We start from the raw sequence: 16,896 nt of genomic DNA, 5'->3' as shown, positions 1-16,896 counted from the left end.
TAGCATTTGCAAATTAATTTGCATCATCGCAACAGCCTCATACCATTGATTTCTCGCTGGTAGTGGCCATTGGTTTATACTGGAATTTGAGTGGCACTCAGCCTCCCCCAAGGTCCCAGTTCTCTTTGCACTTGTCCAGCCGAGGTCTAGCCAGCGCTCTCTCCTCGGTCTTTCAGTCCTTATTGACCCCTCTCGGCCCTTTGGTATTTTTTTTTATTGTGGTTGCTGTCGTTGTCGTTGTTGTTGTTGTTGTTTAAATAATTCGTTTTAATGTAAGATATAAATAAAATACGCTCTTACGTCGTTAATTGACCACTCTGTTAATTTAAAATAAAAATATTTCTTTAATATGTGTGTGTGTGTGTGTGTGTGTGTGTGTGTGTGTGTGTGTGTAAAAATAAAGCGGGAATATTGAGATATATGTGTGCCCACAATCGAACTTGATATCTTATAGAGATACTCTTTTTATATATATATATATATATATATATATATATATATATATATATATATGTATGATGATGATTGAACGTCTTGTCAGACGAGCGCCACTCCCTCAGGCACTTAAAATCCATGAGCCCAAAAATGACTTTTTTAGTCCTACCGGCGAATTCATGCGCTCAAGCAGGTATTACACTGAAGATGGTCATTGAGATGAATTATTACATGCTTCCAGCATTTCAGGCCTCCATGCGTCACAACTTTTCCATCGCCACAGGACTACTTTTTAGACAAATGACTGAGGGAGTATCTATACACAGATGAGGTTGCAGAGTCTTGGCTTCGTACGACAGTTCAAAATGTTGAGATCAAGCAACAAGCAAGAGCAAGAGCAAGATAGCCAGCAACAAGTTAAATTGCAGACCAGCTTAATTCGGGTACTGGTCTCCCGCTTTATGGTTTTTTAAATCAGAGATTTGCTTCTCCTAAAAAAGGTTGCCTTCATCACGGCTTACATGAGTCCTCTCCACCCCAACACACACATACATACACACAAACACACATGGTGCTAGTTGGCCCTTGACCCCGAAAAAGGGTCATTCGCCCTTTGGAAGGTTTTGTTTTTATCCTTCAGGGAGACTAGCCACCCTCCTCACCAAACAAGTCTGGTGGGGGTACCAGTTTAGTCACCGGTGACCCGACCATGAGGCAGGTAGTACTGGGTTACATGGTACCAGCAGCATAGGACATGACCTGACAATATATATATATATATATGCGTGTGTGTGTATGTGTGTGTTGATATTCATATTAAAACCCTTTTGTTCTATTTATTAGTATTTATTTGCTTCTCCACGAAAGCAAAATGTGACTCAAGGTCGTTTTTATGTAGGGAAAAACCAGCCCCCCCCCCTACAAAAGGTAGGGACCAAAAATGATAATTGTTCCAGTATAGAGGGTTTTCCCTCCATTGACCGAGACAAATTAACTTAGGAGTAGCATCGGAACAGATATTACACTTTGAGATATTAAATCTTTTATTCAGCCAAAAAATTCAACATGAACAAAAAACTTAGGCACAAGGCCAACTCAAAAGGGGGAAAGTGGGGTTCGTTGGTCATCCTTGTCACTCCAGAACTAAACAAAAGTTTCTCTTAGCTAGTATCTTCTTCCACCATAATACCGCATTCACCCATTTGTACTGGAGGACGTCCTACTTAAAACGCAATTGTTTAAAACATGTTTTACTTTGATCTTGGCCCGAAAGCCAAGAACAACAGAAGAAAAGCAAGCCTTTTTTTCTATTTATTAAAAAAGACAATACAACTCTGATATGTATGGGTCGTGGAATTATAAAAATCTAGCTAATTTGCATATTTTTTAAACATTCATTTGAATTAATTACCTATTAGTTGTTTTTCTTCAGTTTTTGTATGGGATGATCATCTTTTGTTAACTATTACGTGTTATTATATTCGTGCAGATAGTCTACATGATTTATACTTGCGTAATATTTGCATAAAATGGTTATAGTAAACACAAACCTTTTCTGTATATATTTATGTGCGCGTAAATTTGTCCAAAAAATTGCCTACCAAACTTCTCTCTCAGTTTTTGGTCTACAGACATGAAACTTAATACATAGGGTATTCGAACCCATGAGAAACTTTATATTTGGGTTTTACGCGGAAAAAATCGGTGCAAAAGTGTAAAAAAAATTTTTTAAATGCCAGCTGAAAATCGAACGGCGGCATTAGGAATATGCATGCGTAACTTAATAGCTATTGATTCATGTTTTAATTTTTTAGTCTTGCAGCAAACATGTCTCCATAGCTCAGGCATTAACGTAAAAAAAATGTAAATCGTTAGCTAAACGTTTTAGTTTCGATTCTCAATGGTGGCGTACGAGTCATTTTTTTAAAAAACTTTTTAAATCATCATCATAGATTTGGTCCAATATAATATAATAATACATCGAAATCTGCATTGATCAAAATATACTTAAGCGTATTTTACGACTGAGAAATACACACACACACACACATATATATATATATATATATATATATATATGTATGTATACATATATTATTCGAGATTAAATAGTTACATTTAGTCACTACAAACAGTCATCTGTTTCAGTCAATGAGACTTCGAAAGGAGACCCTGAACCATTCCACGCCATATAAAAAATAATAATAGAAGAAAGAAAAATATATATAAATATATAAAAAAGTATATATATATATATATATATATATATATATATATATATATATATATATATATATATATATATATATACTAGCATGGGTGCTCGGCGTTGCCCGGGTATTTGGAGGTGTGTTGAGCAAGAAAAAAAAATTGGTAGAGACCGAAGAGGTCAATTTTTTTTTAACTTTGACCTTTATTATGACCCCTTAATATTTATTATTTTGGGCTCAAATCAAGTTATTAAGTTAGATTCATGTCCAAAAAATCTATATCTAAAATTTCAATTGTTTATACCCAAAATTGGCAGAGGAGTTTGGTAGAGTTCTGAAAGGTCAAATCGTTGAACTTTAACCCCTTAACACCCAAATTTCTGGCTAGAAACGGATTACAAAGATTTTCTCAAATCTCAATACCCTGTATATCAAATTTCGAGTCTGTAGACTGAAAATTGACAGAGTTATTGCGTCGGGAAATGTACACAGGCAGACATATACACAGACAGACAGACAATCAGATAGACCCCTTCACTTTTATCGATACTAGAATTTCAGCCTGGCATTGTCAAGGTGTTTGGAGGTATATGTTGAGCAAAAAAAAAAAAGAAAAGAAAAAAAAACGAAAGTGGTAGTAGGAAGGCAGGCTCGAACCCGTACCGTGAAGGAGGAAATGAATGGGAAAAAACATGACGTCTTAGTTGTTATGACCACCGTCAACCTGGAAGTGACGTAGGTTTAAATTAAGGCTAGACAATCGAAAAGAAGGGATGACTTTCGACAATATCGGTAAAAAAAGCGACCCCTCCCTGTAGAAAAGTGCCCAGTTGAGGGTGAAGAAATTAATATTTGTAGCCAATTTTTAGGTATTTGTCGTCTGAAGGGTCTTTTAGTCAATTTTTCGGTATTTGTCGTCTGAAGGGTCGAGCTTCAAAACGATACTGATCTTGTGAAAATCCGTCGCCTCTTTCGAAAGTTTTAGGCAGACATGCAAACATGCATACATACATTTATATATTGGTAGCTCAAATTTTCGACCCAAACCGATTAAAAAGCTTGCCCTATCTCTGAATACCCTTTATGTAAAATTTCAAATGTTTAGACCAGAAAGTCCTCAAAGATCAAATCATTGAACTTTTACCCCTTAACAGCCAAATTCCTGGCCGAAAACGGATTACAAAGATTTTCCCGAATCTCAGTACCCTGTATATCAAATTTCGAGTCTGTAGAGTGAAAATTGACAGTTATTGCGTAGGGAAATGTACACAGACAGATACACAGACAGACACACAGACAGACATTTTCACTAATTTTTTTTTTTTTTTGAATTATCTGTAAATCAATTGAATTAAAAGTTAGACCCACAAAAGTCAAGTGTCATGGTTTAATAGTGCTCAAAAACAAAACATTCATTTCGCAACCCGTCTCATAAAAGAATATAATCGATTTTATATGTTAGGCCTTTCTGCTTGTGCAATGATGAAACTTCTTAAAAATTCTTCTTGATATCAGGTTGTATGAAAGTGTTAAAGTTGATCAAAATCTGACTTTCTTTTTTAATCGTGTTTTTTTTTTTTTTTTTTTTTTAATTATCGATTTTCGATACTCATCAAACGCATTTTAATACAAAACCTGTATAAGAACACTCTCGGACGCATCAAGTACATTCGCGTGAAATTTCATAAAAATCGACCCGGCCCTTTCGGAGTCCATAGGAAAAACTCACACAGACACAGACGCACACATATACACAGTTCCTTACTTTTAATGTAGATATTTAATAACGTTATTAAAAAAAAAAATCCGCATCTATTTAAAGCTCAATAAAAATAGATTTGCATTTTTAGAGAATATATATTGTTAATAAATAATTCCAATGCTACAAGTAGAAAAAAAATAGGTATTCTTGTACTTTTATATTATTTAACGATAATTTTCATAATGATAAAGTTTTGTTAACAGTAAGTTTGTCCGCTAACTGGTAACTTTTGCTGCCTTATTTAGATGCAGATTTTTCTTTTAATTGGGACATACTATTTGTCAATGTAATGTGATACAACTTAGGTTTCCTTACCATCAATATTTTAAGAATAAAGTTTTGGTTTATTGACTGAATTCTCGCACCCTTTTTTAAAGCATTAAATACGTAAATTAAAAAAAAAATATAGTTCGGATTAATAAAAAGATGCCGGCATAAAGACATTAATTTTTTCTTCGTGGCATCAGTGTTTAAAGTGCTTTTTTCCAAAAAAAAATCACTAAATAACTTATAAAAAGTAGGGTTTATTTATTTACTCTTATGACTTTGAAAAATATCTATTTACTTTTCAATCTTTGGTCCTTTCCAATCAAAAAGAAAAATAAGTGTAGTTTTCTTTTGGATTTATATAGGTCTCTGATAAGTTGTTTGGTCAATATTTACCATTCAAAGTGTACTATGCAGCCAATAAAATATGAATGTTATATATATATATATATATATATATATATATATATATATATATATACTTATGGTATTGGAATTATTTATTAACAATATACATACATACATACATACATATATATATATATAAAGTCATTATATATATATATATATATATATTATATAAAAGTCACTTCGTGTGTGTGTATGTGTGTGTGTGTGTGTGTGTATTATATAAAAGTCACTTCGTGTGTGTGTGTATGTGTGTGTGTGTGTGTGTGTGTGTGTGTGTGTGTGTGTGTTCGAGTCCCTTCTCATAAGTTCGTAAACGGCTGAGCTTATCTTTTGCAAATTTTACACAAAGGTAATTTATATGTTTGGCAGTGTTCTTGGATGTATTCTGTACAGAAAATCGAAGAAAATCGGATTCTAAAAATGTTTTCTTTTTTTCTTATAGATAAATAAAGGAGAATTTTTACAATGGAATTTTTATACATTACACCGGCAAAGGAGATTATAAAATCTTAGCAATAATTTTGCCTTAAAAAAAATTATATTGACATCTGGAGATATAGCTCAATCGTCGAGCATTTAACTACGTATCGAATGATACCGTGTTGAAGCCCGAGTATACCTCACATTTTATTTTGTTTTCTTATTTAACGATTTAAATTTACAATAAAATAAGAGGTACCATTTAAAATCACCGTAAATCATTTTTTCGTTTGCATTTTTAAACTAAACATTAATCAGAAAGGACTTTTTTAAAGCATTCATTGTCAAGCCCAAATATCAGTTAAAAGTCCGCGTATGCTTCTAGGATAGTGATTAAAGATTATGGGGTTTTTTGAAGCATGAAAAACGGTGTTACTTTTTGTATTTAATATTTTTATTGTGATTTTTTGTTGATTTTCGATACTTTTTGGGGACTAAGAGTGGACGTCCGCTTGAAATATAAAAAATAACAATAAAAATATTGAATACAAAAGTAACATCGTTTTTCATGCTTCAGAAAACCCTCATAACCTTTTATATATATATATATATATATATATATATATATATATATATATATATATATATATATATACATACATATCGTTAATAAACAACTTCAAGCTCTCCTTATACTAATGTTGCGTTAATTAATGTCTGAGATTTTTTCTATATATTATAATACACAAAATATTTCTATATATTATAATGCACAAAATATTTCTATATATTATAATACACAAAATATTTCTATGTATTATAATGCACAAAATTTTTCTATATATTATAATACACAAAATATTTCTATATATTATAATGCACAAAATATTTCTATATATTATAATGCACAAAATATTTCTATATATTATAATACACAAAATATTTCTATGTATTATAATGCACAAAATTTTTCTATATATTATAATACACAAAATATTTCTATATATTATAATACACAAAATTTTTCTATATATTATAATACACAAAATATTTCTATGTATTATAATGCACAAAATTTTTCTATATATTATAATACACAAAATATTTCTATATATTATAATACACAAAATTTTTCTATATATTATAATGCACAAAATATTTCTATATATTATAATACACAAAATATTTCTATATATTATAATACACAAAATATTTCTATATATTATAATACACAAAATATTTCTATATATTATAATGCACAAAATATTTCTATATATTATAATGCACAAAATATTTCTATATATTATAATACACAAAATATTTCTATGTATTATAATGCACAAAATTTTTCTATATAGTATAATACACAAAATATTTCTATATATTATAATACACAAAATATTTCTATATATTATAATACACAAAATATTTCTATATATTATAATACACAAAATATTTCTATATATTATAATGCACAAAATATTTCTATATAGTATAATACACAAAATATTTCTATATATTATAATACACAAAATATTTCTATATATTATAATGCACAAAATATTTCTATATATTATAATACACAAAATATTTCTATATATTATAATACACAAAATATTTCTATATATTATAATACACAAAATATTTCTATATATTATAATACCTAAAATATTTCTATATATTATAATACACAAAATATTTCTATATATTATAATACACAAAATATTTCTATATATTATAATGCACAAAATTTTTCTATATATTACAATGCACAAAATATTTCTATATATTATAATGCACAAAATATTTCTATATATTATAATGCACAAAATATTTCTATATATTATAATGCACAAAATATTTCTATATATTATAATGCACACAATTTTTCTATATATTACAATGCACAAAATATTTCTATATATTATAATGCACAAAATTTTTCTATATATTATAATACACAAAATATTTCTATATATTATAATGCACAAAATATGTGGTGAAATATTCCTCAGTTAAGTTTCGCCAAAAAACAACTTTCATTTTAATTCTTATTAGTAACAATCTGCAATTAATTCAATAAATGATTCATCTATTACTAAATAGTTAAGAGAAAGTTTAGCATAGCGAACTCGTTTTGAATTTTGTCTTTTTTATTAACTAGTTTTGTAAACTAACTTTTCCGGATACAAACAATCTAACCGTACCACAGTGACTAACCAAACGAGTCACATTTTTTCTGCTAATATATAAATATAGCTAACAGTCCGCCTGGTGTTCCCCAGTTGTAAAATACATTTTAATAGGATATTTTAATTTATGCAGATCTCGTATTTATTATCATATAGCCAATTATCTATTGTTTATTATATTGTACCTAATATATTATAATGATTTAAAAAGTTTACAAAAATTATGACTTTGACATAATCAGCTATGGTAGAAAGTAAAACCTTTAGCACCCCAACTTATTTCGTTACCGTCTAAACTAAAAACGTTTAGATAAGAAAAGTGTAAAAATTAACCGACTTTAACGTATAAATGTATATTTTAGTACGAGTACAAGTAACACGTTTAATCAACTTACGCCTTTCAAGTTCCAATTTTTTTTAATTTTGACCAATTAGCAGTTATTTTTTCCGGCTAAAAATTAAATCGAATTTTTTCCACAGGTCCAAATCCTCTATATATCAAGTTTCAAATCTGTAGACCAAGAAATTGACAGAGTAGTTTGGCAGAGACCATTCTGCACACAGATAGACAAACAGACAGACAGACAGACAAGGTCACTTTTATATATATATATTAGAAAACCGCCCGGTGTTGCCCAATAAAATATGATGTTTTGATTTCTACAGATTTCGTATTTATTATAGAGTGAAGTCTCTATTGATTATTATATTGTAGCGGCTGCCAGGAGTAGCCATCTGGTTAAATAAGCTTAAATATAATATTTTAATCAATGCAGATTTCGTATTTATAATTATAGAGCCAATGCTTTATTGATTACTATATTGTAGTCAATATATAGCAGTGATTTCAAAATCAAATTAAAAAAAAAACTATAATTCGGCTGCCATGCTAAAATCGAGACCAGCATATATAGCCCTCCAGTCTTATTTGCGATCTTCTGAGCTACATGCATCGCATATAAAAAGTTTAAAAAAAGAATAACATCATTTAACTAATAAATATATATTTAGGCATGTGTAAATTTTTATTTGTTTTTAATTTTAATCCCTTTCCAACTTTTTTTATCGGCTAAAAACTAAATCGAATTTGTTCCACATGTCCAAATTTCCTATAGATGAAGTTTCAAGTTTGTAGATTAAAAATTGACAGAGAAGTTTTTTAGAGACCCTTCTACATAAAGGCAGACAGACAAGATCACTTTTATATATCTACTAGCAGACTGTTTTTACTCGGTCGTAAATACGCTTAAACATTATATTTTAATCCATGCATATTTCGTATTGTACACAGCCTAGTATATAGTAATGATTTCAATATATATATCAGGGGTCTATCATTGGACCTTTATTATTCCTAATATTTATAAATGTCTATAAGATGGGTGTATTTGCTGATGACACCACGCTCTATAATAGGCACCAGGGGAAAACAAATGAACACATATCTAAGGAAATGACAGAAATACTAGAGAAAGACCTCCAATCTATAGTGGAATGGGGACAAAAATGGTCACATTCAATGCTGCCAAGACTGAGCTCGTTTCCTTCAATAATTACAAGAAACCTTCTCAACCACTAATAGCTATGGCTAAATATATATTACCTGAAAGTACTCTTTCAAACTCTTCGGCTTAACGTTCATAGGGACCATGAGTTGGAACAGATACATTGAGGACATTGCTAGGGCCGCTCCAACGAAGATGGGCTCTCACTACCGTGCTAGAAAGTTACTTACGCTTGAAAGTATCCTGTACCTCTACAAGGCCACTATTCGCCCATGTATGGAATATTGTTATCACATTTTGGCTGGTGCATCTGCTACTAGTCTCTCGCTCCTGGACAAGATTCAAAAGAGTGTCACCAACCTGAAAGTACCTGAACTGCCATTCAATCTTCAACCTCTGTCCGATTGACGAAATGTTGCATCCCTCTGCCTGTTCTACAAGTATTTTAATGGTGGATGCTCTGACGAAATACAAGCACTTGTACCCCTTTGGCGTAAATACACCCGACAAACCTGACAATCAGCAAAATCATACCCCTACACAGTAGAGATTATAGATGTAAAAAAGTCTTCTACTCTAATAGTTTCTTCCCCAGAACTGCTAGACTCTGGAATTCCCTTCCAGGTTCCTGTTTTCCCAACTGTACTGACACGCTGAAATCCAAGTGTAATGTGAACAAACATCTTGCTGCTCAATTCCCTACATAGTGTCCCTGCAACTTATGTCCCCACTAGTAGCCCCCTACATCAGTGGCACTGTGCCTTGTTTGGGGTGAAAATGGAATATATATATATATATATATATATATATATATATATATATATATATATATATATATATATATATATATTGTACTCCTTGTACTGATTTCAAAACCAAATCTAAACCCAAAAATATTTAGTGTTCCAGCCTTAGTTGTTACTGTTTGAGCTATCGTCAGATGGATAAAAAAGGATGTTTATAATGAACTGAATATGACCTATAAATGTATATTTGCGCATGCGTACAAGAGCATTTTAAAACGACTTACATCTGCCAAGTGCCATTTTCCCCCCATTTTGACCTCTTAGTACCTATTTTTACCGACTAAAGGCAAAATCGAATTTGTTTCACAGCACCAAATCCCTATATATCAAGTTTTAAGTCTGTAAGCCAAAAATTGACAGAGGAGCTTGATAGAGACCTTTCCTCAGACGGACAGAGTTACTAATATATATAACTCTGTTGCGCCCCTTCGTTTCTCAGGATACGGGCCCTGCAACAGTAGACTACTAGGTTTAAACAGACCAATTTTTTGTCGTTGTTTTGTTTTATTTTGTTTTGCTTGTTTTTTATTTTGTTTTATTTAGTTGTTTTTATTTTGTTTTGTTTTACTATCAAAAAATATGGTAATAATAATAATAATAATAATAATAATAATAATAATAATAATAATAATAATAATAATAATAAATATTATAAATAAGAGTAATATAAAAACAGATGAAAGTGTTTTTTTTTTGTTTGTTTTTTGTTTGTTTTTTTTTTAAGGCGAGGGAGACGAGTTATATAATTTTCGTTCAATGTAAAATACACGAAAACTCCTTTGATTCAATATAATTCGTTAGACTTACCTGAGAAAATCCCGTTTGAATGCTCGCAGATGGCCTGGCTGACATCCTGATCAATGAAAAACACCAGCACCAAGTGACCGAAGCTCGCGGTCGGGTACGGATCCAGGACCACGACCCCTGCGTGGAGTCGCCCCTTGTCAAGCACTCGGTCGGGTAGATATGCACGGTATTTCCCATAACTTGTCGGTTCAGCCAGGTAAAAGTTCATTTGGGACTTCGGCACCCGAACGACTTGTCGGCATTCTGAAGTGCTCGTGAAATGGGGTTCCGCTGAGCAGTTCCAACCCTGGAGGTAGTTGTAGGCAGCCTTTCCCCACCGGTTGCGATTCTCCAATGATGTAGGGGCATTTTTCGGTGTCCCCGAAAACAGAGTGTCTTTCGGAAGAACGATGGCGTATGTACATTTGATAAAGAAAACCAGCAAAGAAATGCAGTGGAGTAAAGACATAGTTGTTTCGTTCGATAACCTGTGAGGTTGTTGTTGTCGTATACCGTTATGGTTCTCTTATTTTCTAGAGCGTGTTTCGTTTGTTAGATAGCATATGAAATACAAGGTTGTGAACGTACCGAGGGTCGTTATGGCACAAGGTCAAGGTCTGTGAGTATACGTTCTTTTTCTTGTGTAGGTACAAATCATAATCGTCACCTGCTGTGGAAACACATTTAGAACATTAAGATTATTTCCTTCGTCATCGTATGTTGTATATGAGTGTTTTTGTCTTTGTGTGTATGGGGGTGTGAACAGGTATACGAAGGGATATCACTTTTATTTATATTATATAGTGTCGATTGATTGAAGGTTAATGTTTGTAGTAGTGAGAAAACAAGGGTTTGCTTCTTCCTTACGCTTATTAGGATGTTCAATCGTAAGACACCTTATTAAATAGAGAGTTTGGCGTAAGAGCGCACTTAAAAATAATTATAAGCGCGTATAGAGCATTTCCTTTCGCCGGTCGTAATCTGCTTAGTTTACACGTATGCGGGTTGTTTGTATATTTCGAATTCCGAATAAATCCATGTTTCTATTATTTGGTGATTTGAGTTTCGAACTTCGTAGATACTTTTTAAAAAGTGGTACTAGAAAAAAAAAAAAACTTAATTGATATTGTTCCGAGTTGTTCAGAAAATTTGTATAAAAGTAACTCTGCAGTTTCCCAAAATGATAGATGTACTGGTTTTAACAAAATTACATACGGTTTCTCAAATTGAAATAGATAGCTTAAGAAATGTGTGTGTGTGTATGTGTGTATGTGTGTGTGTGTGTGTGTGTGTGTGTAGAAAGCGAGAGACAGTAGATTAAGAGGGATAGAGGGGAGTGCGAATAGATTTTCTCAAACAGATAATGCTATCTAAATTATATAGTTTCTGGTACAATTCTATAGTAGTAGTAGTAGTAGTAGTAGTAACTAAAGGAAGGTAGGCTTGAAAATCCACAGGTTTTTGCCGTTTAACAAATGTGAAAATATCAACGCAGGTGTATTGGAGTAAACATACTTGCTTCTTTATTTTGTTTTTAGAACCTGTGCCTGTACGAACAGGGTCATCTCAAAACCGACGTAGTAGTAGTAGTAGTAGTAGTAGTAGTAGTTAGTGGGTGAGTAGGAGTGTCTCGCAGTTGATTATGTTGTTTGAATGAATGAATTGAATGAATGAATGAATGAATGAACTAAACGCGTTACTGACAGACTGGTGTTTAGCGATCATTAGCGTCAGGTTTGCCCCCACTTACTCTCCAGGTGGTCACCCAGTTAGTCAGGAATTATTTCCATTCATTTTTTTTTTCTTTGCTTCTCAATCTGGTGGTGATCGTGGTAGTAGTGTTTGTAATTTCTTTCTCAGAAGCGGCAGAAAATGTGTTAACGGATACTAAGGATTTTTGCCTTACAGACAATGATGATAGTTAAAATGACAAAAACCACAAATTATAACGTTGTTGGCAAAAAAATTATTCGATTGGATACTAAACAGATTTTTTTTTTTATTATGAAGCACCTGCTTTTTCTGATATTTGTAAATAAAATAGCAATAATGCAGAATTTTTAAAAGCTGGGCATGTATTGTCTATGACTTTGTGTAATCTATATAAACGGATTGACAGACGAACTATTGATATAGAAAAAGAGTCTATTTTTTTATTCATTTGTTTTCGCGTTTTATTTAAAAATAAATATTTAGAAATAAATAAGTATCGACTCCGCACAAAAAGATACGGGAATTATGATGTGTGTGTGTGTGTGTGTGTGTGCGCGCGCGCGTGTAATACTGTATAAATAATATATCACAACTAATGTTGAGAAGGTTACGAGTGTAGTACGTCCGTGTGCAAACTAACACAATAAATACGTTTATAAATCAAAATATCAAAGGTACGTGATATTTATATATGTGTGTTTTTATATTTCAATTAACAATTGGGTTTTTTTTTTTTTTTTACTTTTTTCTTATTTCACTTTTTATCTTTGATTCCTTTTTCTTCTTTTAAAGACTCAAATGTTTTTTTCCCCGATTTGAAGTTATTGCATGTCAGTTTGCCTTGAAAGTTTTTCCCTGCGGCCAAAGAAAGAGAGGAAGAGAGAGAGAGACTCTACTAATAAGCTTGTGTGTCGTCTGTTGCTGTTTGATTTAGTTTTCGCGTTCAGCACACTGATGTAAAAAAAATCACCCGCAAAAGGTGAACGGAGTGAATTTAAACATTACACGACATTTTAAGTGTGCGCAAGCATAATAGACCCGCCCATTTTCGCGGATGACAGCACAAGTGATGCCTTCCGATTGGTCCATTTCAGGAAGTAACCAATTAGAACTGGATTTGTTATTGGCTGAAAACTTTTCGGTATAATTGAAAAAGAATTGTAGCAATTGCATCTCAGGTTCAGCTGTTATCGCTTGCTCGTAATTTTTCGGATATGCGTCCTCTTAGTCTCTCTCTCTCTCTCTCTCTCTCTCTCTCTCTCTCTCTCTCTCTCTCTCTCTCTCTCGCTCGCTCGTTCTCTCTCGCTATCCATCTATCTATCTATCTATCTATCTATCTATCTATCTATCTATTTCTATCTCTCCTACACACACACACACACACACACACACACCATTTTGCGCCCTTCTCTTCCATAGACACTTGCTATATATGAGTGCGTATTATGTACGCGAAACTAATTTTAAGATGAAAACAGTATTTCTATTTGGCGTGTTTAACGTGTGACCGGAAACATCGATTTTATCCGAAATAAACTTAAAAACATTTCTGGCGAACATTGTTTTAATAACATGTCGAAAACATTTCGAGTAGTTTGCACGTGATATAACATTTCACATTGCTGACCTTTTACGTGAAACTGCATTCGATGAAAAGGGTCACAATTTTGAACTTTGATGAATGTGAAGTCACCCCTTTTGACCCGGGGTGCTACAAAATATACGCCCACAGAAATAATTAGACTATATAAATAGTGGAAGATAGTAAGAATTTGGAGTATAAAAACTTTTATCAAAATGACAGAATTCAGCATCAAAATGACTGAATTCAACATCAAAATGACTGAATTCAGCATTAAAATGACCCCCCCCCCAAAGAAAACAACCCAACAAAACCTGGTGTTCGACCACTAAAAAATATTTACATGGTTTCCAAAAAGTGACATATTGAAAATACTTTAGTAGTTAAAGATGATTTTTTTTCTATAAAAATCTTAACTGTAAAAAATACAAATAATTAGAGAGTTGACCTTAAAAAATTAACAGTTGAAAAAAAAAATGATAGATCTACAAAATATTTCATAGATTTTATCGAGTAACTAGCAGGTCGACCGGTGTTGCCTGGTTATAAAATACGCAGAAATAAAATATTTTAATTCATACAGAACCTGAGACATATACATGCAAGTATTATGTTTGTTTTATAAACAGTTCACTTCTTGTAAGTAAAAAAATACTCGAGCTGAGATCGAAATCAAAACCTAAAAATGTGAGTCAAGTACGATAACCATTCGACAAGCTTGATATGATCTTTAAAAAGTGTTTTCAAACCTACTTATTCATAACATAAAGAAGCTGCCATGATTGCGCATTCGTGAAACAGATGACAAATAGATAAAAATCCGATGACTCCCAAGTACCAATTTTTCATTTTTAATGCTTTAGCAGCCCTTTTGTCAGATGAAAACCGATTGAAAAGTTTTCTACAGTCTGAATACCCTACATACCAAATTTCAGGTATTTAGAACAAAAATTATATAAATTGAGAAGTGTCCTCATATACACACATTCTCACTTTTATAGATTTATATATTCTTTAATAAAGTATAAAGTTGTTGCTTTTTAAAACTTCACACTACAAATGCTGGAACGGCGAAATTTATAATATGTTCACCAAATGCTCTCATTACATCTCGATTGAGTTTGTTTTCAGTTTCCTCTTCTTTATCTCAAGCAGTGTACTTTATTATTATTATTATTATTATTATTATTATTATTATTATTATTATTATTATTATTGACTCACATGGAGCTTTCACACAAGTCAACAAACGATCGGTTTGGAAACCTGTGGTGTTCTCTGGAAGCTGAGTGACAACAAGTCTCCTCAGACGTCCGGCTCTCTCCACCTCTTTCAATAGCATTTGCAAATAAATCTGCGTCATCGCAACAGCCTCATACCATTGATTTCTCGCTGGTAGTGGTGATTGGTTTGTACTGGAATTTGAGTGGCACTAAGCCTCCCCACGATCCCAGTTCTCTTCGCGCTTGTCCAGCGGAGGTCTGGCCAGCGCTCTCTCCTCGGTCTTTCCATCCTCCTTGACCCTTCTCGGCTCTTTGGTATCACTTTTCTATTAGCGGGGGGGGGGGCGGTGATGAGACAATGGATGCATGATGGTGGTGTAGAACTTGTAGATATGCAGCTTCGGCATTCTTCATTCCCTGTAACGCTTCTTTGTTATATTGTCTTGTGTTATTCCCCACATTCTAAGGTTTTCCTTAATATTGCAGCCGTTTTCTTTATCGTTAGGCATTGTATTTTTGCAGTTATTCCTCTGATTCCAATTTCTGCCATTCTTTTTTCGAAGTTTTTTTTTTAGTGTTCCTACTATTATCGGTACTATTTTGATTTTCTTCATCATCCAAATCCCTTTTAACTCTCTGGCTAGCTCTGTGTATTTACTTCGTTTCTCCTTTTCTTTCATACTCACCCTGTGGTCAGCTGGGACAGCAAAGTCTACATTTTACAGGATTTTTCTTTCTTGTAATTATTACGACATCTGGTCTTCTTGCTTGGATGTGTTTGTCCGTCTGTATGTTCATGTCCCATAGGATTTTGTGGTTTTCGTTTTCGAGTGCTGTTACGGGTTTATGCTTGTACCATTAGATAAATGGTACACGCTCAAAATGCAGTCGTTTGCATAATTCCCAGTGCACCGCCCTCCCCACTTGGTCATGCCTGTTTTTGTATTCCTTTTGGGCCAGTTTGCTTCATTCACTTACTATATGATTTATCGTTTCGTCTCTCTGTCCACATAGTCTGCATTGGCTGTTTTCTTGTGTTTTATCGATCCTTGCGTAGATATGGTTGGTTCTTATCGAGTTATCTTGTGCTGCAGAGATTCAGTTTCTTGGTTTATATATCCTTTTCGCATCCATGTCCAGGTGTTTTCGTTATTCTCATCTTTTGTCATTCTTATGAATCTTCCGTGGAGTTGTTTCTCTTTCCATTTCTCTTTTGCTCGTTTGTCGTTTATCTCTCTGTTTTCTGTTTTGTTGTTTTTTTGTCGGTGTCTCTCGCTGCCATAATTATCCTTTCAGTGTTTTGCATTATGTATTTTTCTAATTCTTTTTTGTATACTTCACACAGTCTTCTATACAGATCAGACCTCTCCCGCCGTCTTTCCTTTTCACGTAGAGGCTGTCAGTATCGTCCTTTGGATGTAGTGCTTTATGCATGGTCATGAGTTTCCTGGTTTTCTGGTCGAGTTGTCTCAATTCTTCTTTTGTCCACCCTACAAACGGTCCAGAGTATCTTACTAGTAATACTGCCTATGTATTTATACTTTTTATTAGGTTTCTGCTATATAATTTCGTTTCCAGGAGTTT

General features: G+C 32.8%; 1 protein-coding gene across 1 annotated transcript in view; it reads right to left on the bottom strand.

Annotated features, from left to right (window-relative positions):
- The window catches only part of LOC145291328 (uncharacterized), a 174,919-nt gene extending 162,538 nt beyond the window's left edge, over positions 1-12,381 (bottom strand). Inside the window, exon 1 of the mRNA XM_080137083.1 lies at positions 10,816-12,381. Within this exon, the coding sequence (XP_079993209.1) occupies positions 10,816-11,263 (448 nt within the window). The 5' untranslated portion in view covers positions 11,264-12,381. The remainder of the gene's footprint in view (positions 1-10,815) is intronic.
- Positions 12,382-16,896: the final 4,515 nt, after the last annotated feature.

The sequence above is a fragment of the Euprymna scolopes genome, chromosome 12 (genome assembly GCF_053919585.1).
Source record: "Euprymna scolopes isolate OS-2025 chromosome 12, ASM5391958v1, whole genome shotgun sequence".
Classification (NCBI taxonomy): domain Eukaryota; kingdom Metazoa; phylum Mollusca; class Cephalopoda; order Sepiida; family Sepiolidae; genus Euprymna; species Euprymna scolopes.
This window is presented reverse-complemented; position numbering and strand designations above follow the sequence as displayed.